We start from the raw sequence: 21,809 nt of genomic DNA, 5'->3' as shown, positions 1-21,809 counted from the left end.
TGCAAAATGAGGAGTATGGCTTAGGGGACCCTCATGAGCACCTAGCCCCACATCAGAACCATTTTAAGTAAAGCAGTCATCCTTGCACATCAGTGGGTTCCTTATTCAAAACTGTGGATCAAACACAGTTTTTAAGAACCCACCTGGGCATCCAGGGGCTCTTTATTATCATCATTAGCTATTTAATATCTTCATTTACATTGTATTATGTGGCACTGTGAGCAATTTGGAGATCATTTAAATTACATGGTATAACATGCATAGAGCATACCCAAATACTAGATCACTTTTATATTGAGATAAGCTTGGTAGCTATGGTAGGTCCTACAATGTTAGTATCAATACTGTTTGTGTAGTTATTATTAGTATTAGTATTATTAGTATTAAAAGGCACTACAATGAGCCAGTGAGATGGCTCAGCAGGTAGAGGCGCTTGCTGCTAAGCCTGATGATAAACTAATATGTTTATTATTCATAAGCCAATTAATTATCAATTAGCCAATTTATCAACATACCAGCTTGCTTCTATCTCCCAGCTGCTCTCTTCCTATTCCTCTTATAGACTTTTATAGACTCATACTTTCAGCTAACTATTAACACGCCCTTTGTGCAAGACAAACTTAGCCTTCTTAAGAATCTGTGGATGACAATATCTACAAGAGAGAACACGCCATGGACTAGATAGGGTGGTGAGACCAAATTAGTGCTAATTCACAATGACAACAAAGTAGTGTTGGGTTAACACAGAAATGAGAGAAAAGCCTGTTACCAAAGTGAGTGTGTGTGTGTGTGTGTGTGTGCACGCACACATACACACACACACACACACATACACACACATTTGTTATTGTACCAGCAAGCAGGTGATGTCTTTCATGGGGCTGGCCTACAGAATGATGTTAATGGTCATTGTAAGACAAGTAAAAACAAACATATTTGCTACTTAAGTAGCACCAACTGATAATGAGTACAGCAGACAGGAACAGCAAGCAATGGACCACTCCTAAACCACCTATGGGGGACCTGAGCTTCCAGCAACCAATTGTGCCAGTGGGGATGGCAAAGACAGTGGGACAATATCCTTGACTTTTCAGTGTAGGCTGGTGGGTGCAATTAAAATCTATACAACTTAAGTATCAGTACTGAATTTTTTTTAATTAAAAATATTATGCAGGGGAAGGCTCAGCAGGTAAAGACACCTGCTGTTAAACCTGATAATCTGAGTTCAATCCCCGACACCCACATGGTGGGAGAAAAGAACCAGCTCCTGCAACTTATTTTCTCTGACTTCCACATGGACATGAATTAATGAGATAAATGAAATGGAATTTTTTTTAAAAAAGTATTATGTCTGGGCATAATAGTGGATGCCTTTAATCCCAGCACTCAGGAGACAGAGGTGGATGGATCTCTGTGAGTTTCAGGTTAATCAGGGATACCCACTTAGACCCTGTGTTTTGAGATTTGTTTGTTTGTGCGTTTAAAGTACTGGCATGATATGTTGTGTAACCTGTGATCTCAGCACTCAAGAAGCAGAAACAGAAAGATCATAAGCTCAAGTCTGTCCTGGGCTACCTGAGTGTTCTACACAAGCTTGTATGTAGACACACACACACACACACACACACTTTCTCTCTCTCTCTCTCATATATATATATATATATATATATATATATATATATATATATATGAAACACCAATGCAAAACTAAATATTTTTTTAAAAAAACTAAGTAGAAAAAAGTAAGACAGAAAGTAAGTTAGAATGTCAACTAGAAAGTTAGTTTGGAAATAAGTCAGTTAGAAAGTTAGTTTGTTAGTTGTTAGTTAAAAAGCTAGTTTCTGGGCCTGGGGTGGTGGTTACTCAGGAAAACACTGGTCACAGAAGCAGGAACACCTAAGTTTGACCCCCAGGCACCCACAGAGATTGCAACTGTATAACCATAGCACAGGGTTGGCAGGGAGATGGATCCCCAGAATTCCCGACTATCTCACCTAGCAATCAGTGGTCACCAGGTTCAGTGAGTGGTCCTGTCTCAAAGGATATAATGGTGAGTGATTCAGGAAGACTCCAGACATCACACGTGTGCATGTACACTCACACATGTGTGCCTATGCACATAAGATTTGCACATTAAAACACATACACTTAAAAGAGATCTTGACAAAATAAAGTGTATACAGTGTTTGTTAGACATATAAAATAATAAACAATGGGGAAAGAGGGGGAATTATATCTTTGAAGATTCTAGTATCAGAGTTGGCTCACTGGTGATCTTAGATTCCTAACATGTTGGGGGCAGGCTTACTACAAAGTTAGTGATCTGCTACTTTGAGAATTGTGGAAATCAGGTCAAGGGAACCTTTGGGCAGAAGCCAGAACTAAGGAACAGGAGAAGCCACAGTGTTTCCTTGGGAGCTTGGCAGCTCTGACTGTTAACACAGACTGGGACAGATTAAAGGCTTAAAAGTAACTAGGACTGTCTCATGAGCCATAGACAACAGGGCTTTGTGGTAAAATGGTTTTGGTAATTTTCAGATTGAGAAGGTCCTTCAAAAGGGGTCAGGAAGAAATACTAGCTAAATGTGCAACAAGCTACTTCGGTCCACTGGAGATGCAAGGTGTTGGCAGCAGGTACCTGCTTACCCACAGGGCAAGACAGAGTTGGCCCTCAGTGAACAGAAACCAGAGTAGATGTTGGTAAAATGTAGCAAGGACCTGGATTGATGCTGTCTATCCCCCATCAACAGCCACAGCCAGCCTGGCAGTCAGTATAGGGGTGAGAGAACAAAGATCTGCCTTGTGTTGCGCTTCTGTTAAACACAAGGCACCACATTGTAGGTCAGATTCCAGCTGGTATGTGTCTAAAGCCCTCCCATATATTACTACACCAGAAGCACATAGGAGGGGAAATTTAACAAATCAACTACACACACTAGAACAGCAGTTCTCAACCTGTGGGCTGCATATCATATATCTTGCATGTTGGATATTTACATCACAATTTGTCTTAGTCAGGGTTTCTATTCCTGCACAAACATCATGACCAAGAAGAAAGTTGGGGAGGAAAGGGTTTATTGAGCTTACACTTCCATGTTGCAGTTTATCACTAAAGAAAGTTAGGACTGGAACTCAAGCAGGTCAGGAAGCAGGAGCTAATGCAGAGGCCATGGAGGGATGTTTCTTACTGGCTTGCTTCCCCTGGCTTGCTCAGCATGCTCTCTTATAGAACCCAAGAGTACCAGCCCAAAGGTGGTACCACCCACAAGGGGCCCTCCCCACTTGATCACTAATTGAGAAAATTCCCCACAGCTGGATCTCATGGAGGCACTTCCCCAACTAAAGCCACTTTCTCTGTGATAACTCCAGCCTGTGTCAAGTTGACACACAAAACTAGCCAGTATACAATTCATAATAGTAGTTATTAGTTATGAAGTAGCAATGAAATAATCTTATGGTTGGGGACCACCACAACATGAGCTGTATTAAAAGGTGACTGTGTTAGGAAGGTTGATAACTGCTAGTCTAGAAACTCTAAAGTTAACACTATCTGTAGAGTCTGTCACCTCACTAACCTTGAAGATTCTACATGGACTTAGGGCTCTGAGTATACAACTAAGGTTAAATGATGTTGAAAGAGTGGGCCCCAGCTGGGTATAACATCAGCTCTCAGAAGAGTGAAGCAGGGGGCACCAGAGTTTAAGAACTCACTCATCTACACAGTGAGTTCAAGGCCAGCCTGAGCCATCGCTGCTTTTTCTGCCTTATTGTTTATTAGATACCAGGACTGTGGGTTACGAGAAACAGGCTGGCTACAGAACAAAGAGCTTCCTCACCAGAACTTGACCCCAACCTCCCCCTGACTGCAGAGCACATACTGTAACATCTAGGATATCTGTTACTCTGAGTCATTTAGGTGTGGCATCCCCAGACAACTAAGAAAGATCACACTGGACCACATGGTGTGCAAGCATCTCTCAGCTTTTCTATTGGGTGGTGGTGTTACCTGATCTCTCATCATATCCTGTAGCATGAATGGCAGGCCACTTCTATGTAAATGCTGGTGACCATGCAGCTGTGAAAGCATCTCCTGCAGGAGGACCTAATGGAGGACTGTCTGAGAGAGCTAGGATTGCTAGTGCAAACAATACCAACCAAAAAGGGACTGCTTTCTTGGGACCAATGGGGGTATGGGTGGAGGGTATTAAGGGAGCTTGCAGCAGTGTTCAGATGAGCTTGCTGCGGCATTTCTCACCTGCCCCCACAGTCTATTCTGCACCAACTCACCCCAACCCCCAAGAGCAGGTAGAGTTGGACAGAGAGCTGTCCAGGATACAAGCAACAATAGCCTTGTTCATTCAAGGATGAAAGTTCACACAAAAAGGAGGAGGTGCAAGGGGAGGAGGGCACTTCAATCATGTTTTAAAAAGATAGTTCCCAAGCTAAGCAAGGAGTACAGAAACATGAGCAAATTTACAAACGGTGAATCAGAGTTATTTCCATATAATCCCATTTCCACTTTTTCAAGGACAATTGATTTTAAATAATTTTCTTACTTTACTCTCCAAAGGTCTCCCAGCAGCCAATGCTCCTATAGAAACCAAGGGAAGCTACAAAATACAGAGCATGGCTGTGAGTCTGTTGCCGGAAGCTACATTAAATTTGTTTAACCTCTTGGCCTCCTAAATCTGTTTGCTTAAATAAACAAAACTTAGAAATGGTGTGTTCTTTGACTCACTTTTTGTTTTTTGAGGGTTTTTTTGAGCGCTGCAGAGAGTTAATGCAGTGTAAAGTCACCTGGCTGTTACTCACTCAAGCCCTGTCTGAAAGCAGAGAGGAAAATGGTGTTCTTGCTGACATTTGATTTGTCTATTATTAGGTTGTTCATTGTTAGGTCTGTTCATTATTATTGGGTTAATGAATCCTACTACTTTATGCCAATGATTCTTATTATACTTAATTGTCAATGCTCCATACCTGGTCAATGAAGAGGTTACAAAACTCTTGCAGTAAAACTATAACCCGAGCGGGGGTGTTATAAAACTTGGAATGACTCCAGATAAGACAGATGGTATGAAGCAATGGGGCAATCAGTATTCTGGTCTGTGGGAATTCTGCCTCCTGGAGACCGTGAATGTGCCTCCTCAGAGGTCTTAGGTGAAGTTCCACATCCTGGGCTTCAAGAAGAGCTGCAAAAGGGAAGAGCCATTAGAGTCACACAGCATCTTTTTCACAAGTTCAAGACAGCTATACTTTCCCATTCTGGGATTTATCCTACAAGCTACACGTGCATGAGCCCTCTGGAGGGCTACAGACTGCCCATTTGTAACAGCCTCCCTGGAGAGCACTGGACTAGTTACTCACAGACCATAAGTAATTGTAGCTAAAGACCCCAGGGGGAAGGAAACCTCCAAGTCTAAAGAGAGCTGTTTAACCCCTTGGAAGCCTTGTGGGATAAAGCATCTGCCTAGTCATCAGGTCACAGCTAGATGCCAGGCTTCTCTAGGCACAAAGGCACAATGCACTGTCTCATCCCAGGTTCCTATGAGTAACTGGTGCGACAAATAGGGAACCTTCTACTATGTTATTCACTCAGATCTGGTTAAAGTTACTAGGCTTGCTGATGAAAGCAGTTTGGAAGCAGGCAGGAGGCATGTTAATACAATGCTGTGGCCAATCTAAATGTCGCTAGACCCACACTATATGAAGACTAATTTCATAGGAACTTTTATTTGAATAAAAACCATGTTAAGCAGGTAAGAGTTGAAGAAAGATTCTCACTTTGATACTAAAACTGTCTCCAATACAAAGCAGGCTGTGGGTTGTATGTAAAGGTAGAAAACAAAAGCTAAGCTTTACTTTTGATGTTATCCCCAAGGACTCATGTCAAAGACAAACAAAATCCTACTGAGCTTTGTCCTTTACACCCACTGCTGGACTTGATAAGTAACCAGCTCAGTGATAAAGCCTGGAAAAGAATGAGGGTTCTGAGCTGTTTTCTCTTCCAGATGGACAAGTGTGTTGAAATTGCTATATATTTATCGATGTAAATTTAGAAATTAAACAATCACACTACAGTTTGGCAATGTGCTAAGTGTCTCCACTGATTTTGGTCTGAAGTATGTCTTTGACATGGGTTTTCTACCTCTAGGTGACCACAGGTTTGAGCCACTGAAAAGCGTTTTTCTCTGGATCTCCTTAGGACTCATTCCTACAGCTCTGTTCCCAAGAAGTGTTTATCTTATATTAACAGAAGGAAAATACCATTTGCTTTTATTTACTGAGGACAAAAGTACAATATGCTGAAGGCTTCATGAATGTGTGTACAAAACCTTCATCCAGTGGCTCTCAGAGAGGAGAGTTTGCCTCCAGGAGACATTCCATGATGTCTAAGAGGCACTTTTATTTATCACAGTTGGGTTGGGTACAGTGGGCAGCAGTTAAGGGTGCTGCCAACAGGCTGATACCTGGACAACCTGTCCGAACAAAGACTCATGTAGCCCAAGTCATAAGAAGAAACACTACCCTACCTCTCACAGCAAGTCCACAATGGAGTTGTGGAGAGAGCACTTGGCCGTTGGGAAAGCAGAATCCTAGCAACTGGCAAGTGGTTCATAAGCTGAGATAGAGCTGGAATTCACATCTACCAACAAGCCACGTTTAACCAGCCCTCCCCATTTCTCCAGATACAATTCTTGGAGGTAAATGTAAAAATAGACACCTCTAAGTAAATTTTAATTACTTCTAAATGGCACATGGGAGAATAAAAGTGTTCTAATGTTGGAAACAAGCAAAATGGAAAAAAAAAACCCAGTTGTTTGCTTAGCTTTAACTGTAATATGTTTCCTTTGGTACCATATATACCAAATGCATGTATTTGCTTAAACACAGACAAAAATGAGGCATGCTATCATCTTCAAAGGCAGTAAAGAAAAACACCGAGGACAAGCACAAGGGGAGAATTTTAGGTGGGCACTTCTCACAGTTTCTCTGTTGCATAGGTCTAATCTTTACCAAAACACCATAGTGAATAAACACTTGCCAACCAAGGAATAAGAAATCGAGCCCAGGGTGGATTCTGAGTCTATCCCAAGAGACTACTCACAGCCCAGTTGCTATCTAGAAACATCTGCAAAAGGCACTCCTGGGCCCCAGCTAAGAACAAAAGGCTTTCCCCTCCCTTATACACCTTCCAGCTAAACTTCACCCTGGGGTTATTGGCTGTGTAGACAGCACATAAACTGAAGTGGTTTGTGATCATGATCACTGGGAAGTAGAGAGATGGAGACATAGCTGCCTTTAGAAGACCCCTGCTCCCTGCATACACCCTGAGTGGCAGGAAAACCACAAGGCTGAGTAGGCAGATGGGCGGGAGTAAGAGTAAGGGCCATGAGCAGATGCCACACTGAAGCCCAGGGATGTGGGTCTGGGGGTCTTACCATTCTCTACCGTGGTGAAGATGCCCTTCAGAGCAGGAAGATAGCTGCTTTGTCTTGTTCTCAGTATCTTAACCATCTTGAGAACAATAGGAGCCTGGAGCTAAAGGGGTGGGGGGATACTTTAATAAACATACAAGCTAGGTTGCTAAATAAGTCTACTCTCTAATGAAAAATTCACATTGCATTCCACTCACACAATATACACAGCATTATTTATCTATTAATTTATTTATAGACACGCACATGTAGGCAGGTGGAGGTCAGAGGTCAACCTGCTGTATCCCTGCTCTCCTTTTACAATGTGGGCACTGGGGTCAAACTCAGGGCATCAGTCAGGCTGGGCACCAAGTAGCTTTCCCTGCTGAACGACCTTACCAGTGCTATGAACAGGGTTTGAGACTCAATAGCATTTTTGTTCCAAGATGAAAATAAGTCTAAGTGCATGTTTTTAAAGTCTATATTTTATTTAGCATTTCATTTTTCCAAAAAGATGGGTTTGCGTATTATACGCATAAATTGTTAATGATCTGTTTCAGAAAATATCCAATCAAGGGACACATGAATGAACACCGTAGATTTTAGAATATCATTCTAAGTCAGTGAGCAGGAGGCACCCAACAAAGAGACCAAAGTTAGTATTTCTGTAGCCGAGCAGCATCCTGCTCCTCCCCAAATCACACTGACCATAGGATTGTGCTATCAAGCTGTAAGTCAATTTGACACAATCTAAAATCACTTAGGACAGGGGACTCTCAATGGAGAAAATGCCTCCAAGAAGATTTGCCTACAGGCAAGTCTATAAGGCCTTTTCTTAATTAGTAATTGATGTACAGGGCCTAGCTCACTATAGGTGTGGCTGGTGGCACCAGGCTCTATGAAAAGGGAGATTGTGCAAGCCTTGGGAAAGCAAGCCAGTAAGCAGCACCCCTCCATGACCTCTGTCTTAGCTCCTGACTCTATGTTTGTGCCTTGAATTCCTGCCACAACATCCCTGGATGATGGACTACAAATTCTTCAGACAAAATAACCCCCCTTCTCCTCCCAAGTTGTTTTTGGTGATGGTTTTATTACAATAGAAATTCAAACTGAGGTAGTAATTAAATCTTGCCCTCTCCAGCCTTCCCACACAGATCTGCCCTTTCTCCTGTTAAATGGTATTTCTAATGATCTCAGATGCTAACAAAATACCCTATAAAGGCAATCAGTCTCTGTAGTCCTTACCTTAAATGTGCATTTCCTGTAGACAGCATTTCAGAGTTAGAATAGACTCCTTAGTCATACAAAACAATGCTGCTTGTTTGGTTTAGAAACAATCCCAGTGTCTTCTACTTACTTGGCAGTATATGCATTTCAGGTTACCATGCCTCAGGGTCCAGAAGTCCAGCTCTGTCTCAGGGGTCGGGTGGAGACCACTCAACAGAGGCTGTGCTGAATCTTTCTCTATGATTTCTTGGATCTCATGTGACCATTTAATGACTACAGATTCAATGCCATGGAGTATTCTCCTCTCATCTGATTGTGGCCTATAGATAGTACACGATTAATAAAAGCATCCAACAGTGACTTTATCTAAATATAGACAGAATTTGGGTACTAATAGTTTCTATGCATCTATAAATTAGTTTTCTCAATATTAATCCTTCAAAATCCATTGCTTTCATGCTCCTGGTTTGAGTTTGGCATCACTGTATTCTGCATTTACTACATCTCTTCATGTTAAAAAAAAAAAAAAAAGATACAGTACAGAGAACAGTTGTTAATTGAGTGCTCAGTGGCCAATGAGGCTTCTTTATGATCCCTTTCCAAAGGTTCAGGGACAGCTACAGAAGAGAAGGCAGAACAACTGTAAGACCCAGAGGCTGGGGAGGAGCAGAGCAAAGCTGTGTCTTGTGGACTTGAAGGGGCAGTCTGCGTGTGAGTTCACAGCAGCTGTGGTTGTGCATACACCCGCCCTGCACACATTTCAAATCAGCCAACACTATCACATAAAGCCAAGAGGAGCTCACAAGCTCTTTCCCCTGAGGTACTATTGACAGTAGATGACTTATAAGGCTGAGTCAGGTTTTTAAGGGTTTGGCTACTTGGAGGTTGACTATGCTCTGGTGGATGTCCCCTCACTCATGAGTATATATTGGTAGCATAAACTGAATTAGGTAGAAAGAAAGAATCTAGGACCCAAAGTTGGGAGGGGGCAGGGAAGAGAAAGGAGAGTTAGTGGGAAAAATAGAAATGGGTATAATAAAAAAAGAATAAAATTCCTATATCAGAAAACTAATAAATGAAATCTGGAGAGATTGTTCAATGGTTAAGAATGCTTGCTACTCTTCCAGAAGATCTGAGTATGGTTCCCAGCACCTGTGTAACATGGTTCATAACCCTGTGTAACTTCAGGCACTATACCTAGATACAAGCAAATATACATAATTTAAAATAGATAATTATTAATAAAATTAACACAGAATTACCATAATCTTAAAGACCATTTTTCCCCTAAAGAATATTGCTGAGATTATATAGGAATAGCTAGTTTTCTTTAGAAAGTATACTTGTGGACTAAGGATACTTGTGGTAGAGTGTTGGCCCAGAATGCACAAAGCCCTGGATTTGATAACCAGCACCATAGAACCCAGCTGTGGTAATCCACGACTACAATCCTAGCAATGTAGATGTGGATGCAGGAGAATACTGAGTCAAAAGTCATCCTTGGCTACATAGTAAATTTGAGGGTTGCATAAACCCTGTTGAAAAATATATATTTTTAAAAGAAATAAAATACATTTAAAAATAACATGTTTTAAAGTAACTATTTTGCTAGTAGTTTGAGAGGCATGATACTCTGTGGGGATGTTAGCCAACCATTATCATACTATCTAGAGCACACCATTGCTTACCTAGTCACCAAGTAATGTTGATCCAAGTCAATATTTTCTGCAATAGTAGGAATTGGCAGATGAGTTCTTCTTGACATTTTACCCCTAAAAATATGCATCTTATTTTTCATGACTTCTGTGTGATGTTCCACATCTTGTGAAATAAAGCATGACCAGGACTTATGATTGTTCTTATTAGACAGAATTGGGACTAATATCTAGACAAAGAGCAACATTTTTAAGGCAGTTAATTAGCAGACAGTAAGTACCTTTAAATTTGTTGTTGCACAAAATTTTCTTGTCCATAAAACCACCCCGTTTCAGAAATAATCTTGATGACTCCAGAAGAACAAGGAGTGAACTGAGTCAGATGTCAATTTACACTGAGTCTCTGAGCAATAATAGGCTTTTGTAAAATAGAAAGGAGTTGCTGCTTCCCCCTTTTGTTTACCCATTCACCAAGCATGTGCCATGTATTTCAATTCCCAGTGTAATTCAATAACCCAAATACTGCATGCAACAAGTTTCCTAATTAAAGTTGAGCGTGTTGGCAAGTGTACTGCAGAAACAATGTTTCTGAATCACATGGCCACTAGTAGAGAGCAAGTGTTCTCTGGCTCTGAGGCTTTCCAGTGGATCAAAGTTTGTGTAGTAGAGAGGGATTCAACCACAGGGACCTTGTAGAACTCATCTTCTACAGCATGAGGAACATCAGCAAAACCAGCTATGTGAAAACACTTAAATATGGTTCCACGGGATAAAGCTCTTGCTGTGCAAATAAGAAGATCTGAATTTTAATTCCCCCAACTCATGTACAGTTGGATGTGGCAGAGAAGTGGAAAGTGAATCAGGAATCCCTCCAAATACCATTATTATCACCATTTCCTGCATGGGCCCCCTAGGTGTCAAGCTTCAGTATAAACAAGTTTATTTAAGGTCTCTGCACTCAGTGACCTTGGTGGGTGGGGAAGGCCTAGAATCTGTGCTCTTCCACATAATAACTTCCACAACTAGAAGCCTGTTCTGGTGAATGTAAACATGGAGTAAATTTCTGCACTTAAAGCAATAGGGTGTTAGAAAACCCTTGCCAGGAAGGTCACTTGGCTTGTGTCTTTAAAGAGTCAAAGTATAACAGGTACCATAATCTGTATATTGATGCCTTCTCCCAGTACTATGTGGGAATCCTACCCTTAATCTATGGCATTAGGAGGAACTGCCATTGTCACTTGGCTAGCTCACTTAGCACACGGGATTGATGCTTACAAGGGAGCTCATTTGTGCCTTTCATTGTGTGGATACCTGGCTAGAATGGACCCACCTGGAACCAGAAAAAATGAGCCCTACAGGCAAATTCAAACTTGTTAGCAATGTGATCCTCGATTTCTAACAAAGAGCGAGCATGATCTGAGCATATTCTATGCTCGTTAGAAAACACCCCAATATAACCCAGCTAACTATAATTAATATATTTTAATAAAAGTTAACCTCAGTGCTCGCTTCGGCAGCACATATACTAAAATTGGAACGATACAGAGAAGATTAGCATGGCCCCTGTGCAAGGATGACACGCAAATTCGTGAAGCGTTCCATATTTTTAGACTGGGAAAGGATCTTCACCAACCCTAAATCCGACAGAGGGCTAATATCTAATATATACAAAGAACTCAAGAAAGTAGAACCCAGAGTGGGGCACGGAGCTAAACAAAGAATTTTCACATGAAGAACTTTGGAGAGCTGAGAAACACCTTAAGAAATGTTCAACATCATTAATCATTAGGGAAATGCAAATCAAAACAACCCTGAGATTTCACCTCACACCAGTCAGAATGGCTAAGGTCAAAAACTCAGGAGACAGCAGGTGTTGGCGAGGATGTGGAGAAAGAGGAACACTCCTCCACTGCTGGTGGGATTGCAAGATAGTACAACCACTTTGGAAATCAATCTGGCGGTTCCTCAGAAAACTGGGCATGTCACTTCCTGAGGACCCTGTTATACCACTCCTGGGCATATATCCAGAGGATTCTTCAGCATGCAATAAGGACACATGCTCAACTATGTTCATAGCAGCCCTATTTGTAGTAGCCAGAAGCTGGAAAGAACCTAGGTGTCCTTCAATGGAGGAATGGATACAAAAATGTGGTATATTTACACAATGGAGTACTATTCAGCCATTAGAAACAATGAATTCATGGAATTCTTAGACAAATGGATGGAGCTGGAGAACATCATACTAAGTGAGGTAACCCAGTCTCAAAAGATCAGTCATGGTATGCACTCACTGATAAGTGGATATTAGCCTAGAAACTTTGAATACCCAGGACATAATCCACAAATTAAATGATGTCCAAAAAGAATGGAGGAGTGCCCCCTGGTTCTGGAAAGACTCAGTGCAAGAGTATAGGGGAATTCCAGAACAGGGAAGTGGGAAAGCGTGGATGGAAGAATAGGGGGACGGAAGAGGGTTTATGGTACTCGCGGGAAGTGGGGACCTAGAAAAGGGGAAATCATTTGCAATGTAAAAAAATAAAATAAAATAAAAAAATCTTGAAAAAAAATTAACCTCAAATCTCTGGTGGCTTATGACTTCTTGGAGATACACATTTTCATTCAAACCATATGGTAAAATTTGTGGGAATTCTGGTATGGGACCAACTGAGAGAAATATTGGAAGGATTTCAAAGTTTTCTATTGGCTTTTGCAAACCACAGCTCATAGGATGAGAACCTACCAAGTTCTACAGGACCTGCCAACTCCTACCTAAAGGCAGGGAAAATCAAGTCATAAGTTGTTTCAAACTCTGCTGAGAGTCTACAGAAGACTCAGTGTGGTAAAAATCTCTTACGTGCCTATCTCATGCCCCAAAACAAAACAAAACCTGTCACAAGTATCAAGCATAGAAAACCCCTCCCTACAACCAGCTAAAACCAAGGAGGTAGGGTGTGGGGTCCTAAGTACAACATTGGAGCCAGGGGCAGAGACTTGAGTAGCCTGAGCACAGCAAGAGAGCACATACTTCCAGGAAGACAGCAAGAGACACAGGAGATCAAAGAGGAGTGTTAGTGGTTTGCTGTGGCTCACACCTCCAGTAGCACATTTTTCTACCGTAAACACAGGCTCAGCAGGATCGCACTGATTACCAGGGTCTCTCTGAACAAGTAGATGGAGGAATTGACCTTGTAGACAAATACCTAACTCCACAGTTCCCAGTACGTGCTTGACTCACACAGGGAACTCCCGGGCCTTGAACTACTCCAGCTTTGTTCCCACCCCAGGAGTTCTGAATTAACCAACCAGTAAGAGGACCCTCCTTCAGGGCTGGTTTATTCCAATGCTTGGCATTGCTCCTGACCAGGTGAGTCTAATATCTGGTTAAGTCTTAAAAGTAGCACTCTCGTTCTATGGTCATTTTGGTATTTTCATCCAAAATGTCTGAACAGACCACATTAGATGAGAAACCACTGTCTTGGGCTTTACCCAGGCCCAGGCCAACTGAGTCCACTATATAGACAAGGCATTGAAGAGGTAGCTCCCATGCATGTTAAAATGCCACTGACCATTTCAAGGAGTGGGTTAGTTCATTTTTTGTTATTGTTACAAAATCCCGAAGATAGAGGAGGAAAGGTTTCCTTTGGCTTTCATTTCCAAGTTCTGTCCATAAGACATTGGCCCCACCAGGCTCAGGCCTCACATCACAGCAAGAACAGATGGCAGAGTAAGACATTCATCCCACAGCAATGAAGAAACAGAGAGAACATAGTACCTAAGCCCCTCAAGCGACAGTCCCCAGTGATCTAATTTCTGCCTATGAGGTCCCACATCCTGAAAATACCACTCCTCCCAATGCTGACAATCCTTTAATACATCCACCAGCTTCGGCCCAGGAAACAGAATTTGTGAGCAACCGGTGACTTCATTTCTGCCTTCCATTCTCTGACACAGGAGGGAAATTTAGTTAGTACCTTGCAACAGGAATTTGAAAAATAGATGATATGTAAGCTCATTTCTACCCTGACTATAAAACCTAAAACCTACAGCTAACTGACAGAACCACATCAGTTCAAGTTAGCCGGTAAATGCTTCTAGCACTGTGAAAGGAGTAAGTAAGAGAAGAGTTGGAGAGAGAACAGGATGATCTGACAGGGAGCAGGCTCCTCAGTGAATAGTGAGTGAGTTCAGAAGACAAGCTGAACTTAATCATTTTGTACCCCTGGCCAAAGAAAGCGCTGGCTTCTCATGCTTCTATTTAAGTAGACAGGCTCAACCAACGCCAGGTGTCTGGAGGTCAGAAAACACTCAGATATTAGAGACAGATCAGTACCTCAGCTAGGAATGTAGTTACATGTGCGAACAGTGACCTGGGTATTTCTCCAAATAAAACAGTTTGGGAGAAATCACTTTCTCTCGTGTTTCCAGTCATCTTGGCAAAATAAACGAGCTTGTGTTTCACATCTCTTGGAATCTGGAACAAGAGCAAGATAATTAGTTCAAGTTCACTACAGAGTCTCTTTGTTAACAAGCAGGATTTGCTGTATCCCATTTGCAGACAGATTGCCAACAGAATAAGTAAAAACCCTGGCATCTTGCCCATGTTTACAAACAAGGTTGCTCTGTCGCTCTTCTGTGTCCTGGAAAAGGTAGAATTCTCTTTTTCCTTTTTTTTTTTTTTTACACTATCACCCTCAAAGAGGTGCCTATTACACCTCAAGAGCATGTACTGTAAGAATCTCATAAGTAAAACCAAGCATAAGAACATTTCAATCCTAGTGAGGTTCCCCCCCCCCCCCCGTGCCGCTTTTTGGTAATTTTTCTCTTGTTTGAAAATAAGCCAAACTGAGATACAAGGGGTTAATTTTCATTCCTGCTGTCAAGGCAAAGAACAGAAGTATTTAGCCAAGATAGCTTAACATTCCTATAACTGTTGAGGGTTTTTTTTTAAAATCTGGTTTGGTTTGGTTTGGTAAATACTACACCATTTAGCTTCTATGCTCTGAAAGTTTAAGGTTTCTTAACTTGTCTGGCATACGAACTTATGTTTTTAAGTTATAATTAGGAGACTACCAAAACAAAGATATTCAAAACTCACACAGCTGCCTCACACCTATCCTAAAAGACCACATCTGGGATGATGTTATCACTTTACAACATGAACCCTAGGCCCAACACTGCTGAAAGATAACCCATTGGGCAAGAGCTCCAAATTCAGAAAGGAAGGAAAGAAAAGAAAGTAAAGGAAAGAAAGACAATGCCTATTACAACTGAAGCCTATGCAAATTACCAGACACACACACACACACACACAGAGGGGGGGGGCAAGGAGAGGGTGAGAGAGAGAGGCAGGGAGAGAGAGGGGGGAGAGGGAGGAAGGGAGAGAGAGAAGGAGGGGGAGAGAGAGAGACAGAGACCATGGAACTACCATCAATTTTAAAGAAAAACACATCAAGCCAGGCAGTGGTGGCACCCACCTTTAATCCCAGCGCTTGGGAGGCCAAGGCAGGTGGATTTCTGAGTTCGAAGCCAGCCTGGTCTACACAGTGAGTTCCAGGACAACCAGGGCTACACAGAGAAACCCTGTCTAGAAAAAAAAAAGAAAGAAAGAAAGAAAGAAAAAGAAAAGAAAAACACCATCAAAGAATAAGACAATTGGACACAAGTTTTCAGAGTTCTATTGATATATAACTTTCCAGAGCACACCTCTGCTACAAACAAGTATGCAGGTTACTTTACTTGGAATTTACTTGTGGGATACATGGTGGTAATTCACAATAATCTGTAACTCCAGTTCCAAGGAATCCCAACATCCCGCTTCTGACCTTCATGGGTACCCAGTACCCACAAGGTGCACAGACATACATGTGGGCAAGCATACATACACATAGAAAAAAGAATATATCTTCTAAAAAGAATTTACAATTTAATCGCTAAGATAATACTCCTTGAAATTACTAATAATCTAATTTATGCAACAAAAATGTTTATTCTGTATTTTAAATGACACCAGTCAGTCTTATGGTTGTTATTGTAGGTTTTTTTGCTTATATTTTTGCTTGTTTGTGGTTTTGACAGGGTCTCATGGTGTAGCCCTGGATGTCCTGGAACTCACTGTGTAGACCAGGCTGGCCAGGAACTCACAGAGATCCTCCTGCCTCCTCTGCCTCCCAAGGGCCAGGGGTAATATAGTAAGCGCCACCATAATTCAGCCTGTCCCCCGCCCCACTTTTTGTTAGAACTCGATTATTGCTTTCCTGGAAAAAATGTAGTTGGTAGATACTGAAACAACTCAAGCTATCGGGGTTTTGCCAAACACTTTGCTATCCTTGTTTAAAAGGATATAACTCTGGAGTTCCACCGGGGACCGAAACAGAAGTAAATTTGGCCCAAAAAAAAGCTTTCCTGGCACCATAAGCGCAGGCATCAGAGGCTGCGCCAGTTTTCTTACAGCATTTTGTACAACCATCCCTTCGGCAAGCATCCCTTACAGAAAACTGCAGAGCGGGCGCACACAGGGACCCGGACTTCTGCTGAGTCCATGAGGCAGACTTCAAGTTCTGTGTAAGTCTGGCAGCAGGCAGCCCTCTCAGGTTGCACCTTACCTCGGGGGAAGCCGAGAGCCGCCCGGCGGCCGCGACACTAAACACCAGGCTGGCTGGACCAGAGCTCTCCAGAAAGTCTCCTAGGGCCTGCCGGTGGTCCTCGCTCTCCAAATATTGGCCCCACGTCTCTTCCGGGAACCTCAGCGCTTGGCACAGGCAGCCTTCCAGGAAGCGCACCCGCGGGTCTAGGGCAAAGCGTTGCGCTCTCCGTGCAGCCGCCGCCTCCTCCTCATCCTCTTCGTCCTCCTGCTCTGAAGGGCTGAACCGCAGCACAGTCCCTTCTTGAAGTGCTGCCATCTCGTACCTAGCGAGGATTCTTGGAGTCGTGCGCTAAAGAGGCTATCCCCTAGCCAGCGCCGGCAGCTCTGCCCGCAGAGCAAGAAGGAAAGGTGGCTCGGACTGCAGCGCGTCCCGTTGCCAGGGAAATGGCCGCACCGCCCAGGCCCAGTAGTGAGGGAGGAGCGAGAGTCTTGGGCGCCCGCAGCTTCCCCTCAGAGGCGGGAAATCAAGCCAAGGAACCACTGGATCCCCTTCTCTGCTTGGATCCCCTGGGCATCTTGGGGCTCCCAGAAGTGTTCCAGGACTAGTTAGAGGCTCTGGATTCGGTAGTACTGTCTTGAGCAGATATTCCTGCTAAATTGGCTGCCCTGGTTAGTTCATCTAATCCCTAGTAAGCCAGGGCTAAGTGCTCAATATTTAGCTGTAGATGCAGTATTCTTCAAAGTAGTTAAGTAGCAAGAAATGCTGGGACCTTGTTGCTGGCTTCATATTCCACTGAGGTCATTGTCCCAGTAAAGGAAAACAAGCAAACAAACAAAAACTCTATATTAAACTTTCCTAGTTGTCAAAGTCCAAGATCTAGGCACCACAAATCCTGATTCTTACCTTTAGACCCCAAAAGAGACTGAAACAAGCTCTTTATGAAAGGTCAAACACACCAAATGCGAATTCTAGAGCTGAGGGTAAGAACTGTATCCCAGAGGTGGAACAGTGGCGGAGCAGGACCGAGGTCCTAACTTCCAGCTCCGGTGCTCAGAAATAGTATTTTAACCATCATTCACTGATATTATCATATTAAAAATAGAATTTTGAAGTAGAAGAGGGTCTTTGAACTAAACAGGTTTCACCTATTCCCTTTCCTTCCCAACAGGAATTGCCAAAGGAGTATTGCCGTTGATAATCCATCCACATTTATTGTAAGGCTTGAACATTCTTACTGTTTTCCTTTGGGACTATTGCCTCTCAAAGCCATCTATAAGCTTTTCTGGTTATATTATCAGATTCTTGAGTTTAAGTGTTTCTGTAAAGCCTTCATAAAGATGTTGCAGCTATCATCAAGTCTGCCTTGTGGTCCATGGTGTCTTTTGGGAGTGTCCAGAAGCTAGGTACAGGAGACTAACCCTGAATTTCTATTCTCTTGACCTTATATTCTAGGTTTGTATACTCCTGATTCTGGTACTAGAGAGACCATCTACAAATAAATAAACTGAGGAGATGACTTATTGCACCAAAGCATTAGCCCTGCAAGCCTGGCTACCAAAATGGTATCCCTAGAATTTACATAAAAGCTCAATGTGGTGGGGTGTACCTGTGACCCAGCACTTCTAAGATGAGATGAGAGGCCAAGACAGGAGAATCACCTAGAAGCTCACAGACTAGCTATCCTGGAGTACACAGCCACTGAAGCAAGAGAGGGCCTGCCTTGACAAGGTAGAAGGTGAGATCAACTCCCCAAAGTTGTCCTCTGAACTGTGACAGGTGCCTGCCACACACATCATACATACAGGACTGTTTATTCAATACGTTTAGTAAAAAAAAAAAAAAAAAAAAAGAAAGAAAGAAAGAAAGAAAGAAAGAAAGAAAGAAAACAAAAAACAAATTAAATTGTAAAAATTGTCTTTATTAAACACCTACTGAGTGTGAATCACTGCCCTGGTGCTGAGGGCACACTAAGCTTCTCTCCTCACATCATTTCTTTAAGCTAGCTCTACACTCGCTGCACTGAGGCTGTTCCACCTGGGTTTGCCTTCCATTTCTACAGGTGCTGTCAGAGCCATCTAGCATAGGCTAAAAGCATGCAGGTGACTTTTCTAGAGATCGCCTACTATTTTTGCATGGCTGTGATGGGTAAACTCAGACTAGCAGGGCCTTCAGAAATTTCCCCTCAGGGTTGCTTCTTGCAACTGATATGCCTTTCCCTAACCCTATTGCATAGCATAATGACTTCTGGACATTAGCCTACCTTATTGAGCTGATTTCCTGAAGATCAGCATAAAGATAAACTTTCATAAGTTAATGCTGCTTAGATGAATTAATGATTTCATATAATTCCTGATTTTATGCAAATAATTTTAGGAAGAAAGTTTTTTTTTTTTTTTAGCATGGTTTTAGTTCTTCTGCCCAAAAGATGCCATAAAGTTAGAATCAAGAATAGAATTCTGCTGGGTAGTGGTGGCACACACCTTTAATCCCAGTACTCGGGAGGCAGAGGCAGGCAGATTTCTGAGTTTGAAACCAGCCTGGACTACAGAGTGAGTTCCAGGACCATTAGGGCTACTACACAAAGAAACCCTGTCTCGAAAAACAAAAAGAAAAAAATAGAATTCACGCCCTCCTCATAGAATAGTAAATAAAGGCAATACAATGAATAGTAAATAAGCAATACAATGAGTTTTCATAATTACACTAAAAAGAAATATAGGCTTGGGACAAATTTGTGTTCAAGGAAAACCACTCAGGTCCAAGGATGAAACACAGGTGTATCTAATGATAAGGCAAGGCCTTATAAAAACTGTTGCTTTGAATTTATGCATCTATAGAATGAAACACTGTTTTGAACTTGTTATGGATACTTCTCTGTAACTCCCCTTTTGTGTAACATTTTATCTCTGAAGTCAATTCTTACATAGAGACCTTTTTGCCTAAAAAGCTATAATAATTGCTGATAGCAATAAAGAAAGGAAGTATAACCATTTCTGCTACATCTAGAATATGTGTCTGTGTAAGTGTCTGTGTGTGCCTAGATTCTCCCCTTCTTTCCTTTTCTTTTCTCTGGTTCACAAAGAATTAATAAGCTCCAAGTTTCTTACCTAGCCAGCAAGAGGCTCCTGGGCAAGAGAGAAAGGAACTCTAACAATTTGTCCTTTACTTAATTCCCTGATGCTACATAACAGGAATTAATTACCTGAAACCTTCGGATAGCAAAGAGTTTACAAAAGGTAAATATTACCAAATGCAAGCTACTTTTGCCCTAGCAATCACAACTTATGTCAATACAACTCTCCCATCGCTGCCTTCCTGGGGAAACCCTGTGAAGCCCCCCCCCAAGGTCACCCACAAGGTGCTAAGTGTGTGCTCCGTGCAAATTATTTACCCTCTGGGTGCCTCAGTTTCTTCATCTGAAATAGGAAATCAACTTTTCAGCAAACACTTCCTCACTGGCCTTCCTTTGGGAAGGGTTCACTTTAATATTCCTGGAGTTGCATCAGTAACTGGATGTGAGCAGATGTAACACAGGCTCCAGACAGCTTTGTGTGGTGAAGCTTGTCTCTTGCGCTTCTGGTGATGTTACAAGAAGAACATTCTCAACTAGCCTGCTTGTACAGTGAACAAATCTCTTATTCCCTTTCCCACTCCTATCAAAGCTCTTGTGATCCCAATAAGTACCCTCCAACATTCACATCTCCCCCACTCCTACCCCCCTCCTCCATCCCCCCCCCCAACACACACTGTGCCCTACTGCCCTTAGATAGGGTTGTTTAATTGGGCATGAGTGAAAGGCTATTTAATCCAGCAAGAACAATTTAGCAGAGATAGTCCACTAAAAAAAACATGACTCTCCAGCTATCTCCAGCAACTATTAGCTGCTGATCAATCCTCAGGGAGGGATGGAGCTCTGTAAGTCCCTCCCTTATCAATAATGGCTATTGGTGAACCTAGGCTTGTGCAATAACTACTACTGCTGTGAAAGTGTAAATAACAGCCATTCCGTGTTCAGAAGACAGTGTTTTATAGCATTGCTTCCCTTCCTACCTCTTTTTTTTTTTTTAACTTTTTTTAATTCGATATATTTTTTATTTACATTTCAAATGATTTCCCCTTTTCTAGCCCTCCACTCCCGGAAAGTCCCATAAGCCCCCTTCTCTCCCCCTGTCCTCCCACCCACCCCTTCTCACTTCCCCGTTCTGGTTTTGCTGAATACTGCTTCACTGAGTCTTTCCAGAACAACCTTCCTACCTCTTTTAACATTCTTTCAGCCGCATCTTAGTGTTTCCTGTGCCTAGGGTTGGAGGTGGAGAGTTGGCATAGATGTCTTCTTTACAGTATTAGGCATGGAATCCCTCTGGTAGAACAGGCCTTGGAGCCAATCATAAAGCAGTGGGTTATCCTCATAACAGTCATGCTGCTGTTGTACCAGTAGGCACATCTGGCCTGGAGGGTTAGTAATAGAGTTAGAGTTCATAGATAGATAAGACCATAAATCACTTTTCTCCCCCAGTGGCCTTCATAAATGCCTTCCAGAACCGGGGAGAAACTGTTTGGCTCAATTACACCTTGATTTATTTATGTCCTACATCCAAAGTACTTGATGCCTTCTTCAACAGAGTCTTGTTGGCGCAACCCATGTCTACCCACCAGTATCTTATCCACCTCTACTTTTATATTACTTGTGTTCTACTTTCTCCTTCCCTTAAGGTCTCTTATCCCCACTCACTACCACCATCACTGGCCCCATTGACAGTCCAAATTAAGCATACAGATTTAAAATTTCAAGGTTAGGATCTAATCGTTAGTCAATACATGTTGAGTAGTCTCCATGAATGTGTGTATGACCTAAACTTTCTGTTGTTGACTTGTAGACTTATGCTGTGAGTGGATAGAATACAAAGTATTACCTCAATTTTTCCTAT

At 42.3% G+C, this 21,809-nt stretch overlaps 1 protein-coding gene and 1 non-coding gene across 2 annotated transcripts in view; one reads left to right on the top strand and one right to left on the bottom strand.

Annotated features, from left to right (window-relative positions):
- Dnah11 (dynein axonemal heavy chain 11) overlaps positions 1 to 17,196 on the bottom strand; it is a 297,877-nt gene extending 280,681 nt beyond the window's left edge. Inside the window, exons 1-6 of the mRNA XM_052184825.1 lie at positions 16,900 to 17,196; positions 14,628 to 14,768; positions 10,331 to 10,527; positions 8,773 to 8,962; positions 7,440 to 7,539; positions 4,978 to 5,189 (exon numbers count right to left, since the gene is read on the bottom strand). Of these exons, the coding sequence (XP_052040785.1) occupies positions 4,978 to 5,189; positions 7,440 to 7,539; positions 8,773 to 8,962; positions 10,331 to 10,527; positions 14,628 to 14,768; positions 16,900 to 17,196 (1,137 nt within the window). The remainder of the gene's footprint in view (positions 1 to 4,977; positions 5,190 to 7,439; positions 7,540 to 8,772; positions 8,963 to 10,330; positions 10,528 to 14,627; positions 14,769 to 16,899) is intronic.
- Positions 11,799 to 11,905, top strand: LOC127688284 (U6 spliceosomal RNA). Its single transcript, XR_007978668.1, has one exon. It is a non-coding gene; the product is annotated as a U6 spliceosomal RNA (small nuclear RNA).
- Positions 17,197 to 21,809: the final 4,613 nt, after the last annotated feature.

Source organism: Apodemus sylvaticus, chromosome 6 (genome assembly GCF_947179515.1).
Source record: "Apodemus sylvaticus chromosome 6, mApoSyl1.1, whole genome shotgun sequence".
Taxonomy (NCBI): domain Eukaryota; kingdom Metazoa; phylum Chordata; class Mammalia; order Rodentia; family Muridae; genus Apodemus; species Apodemus sylvaticus.
Note: the sequence above shows the minus strand (reverse complement) of the source record. Positions and strands in the feature narration are given on the sequence as shown.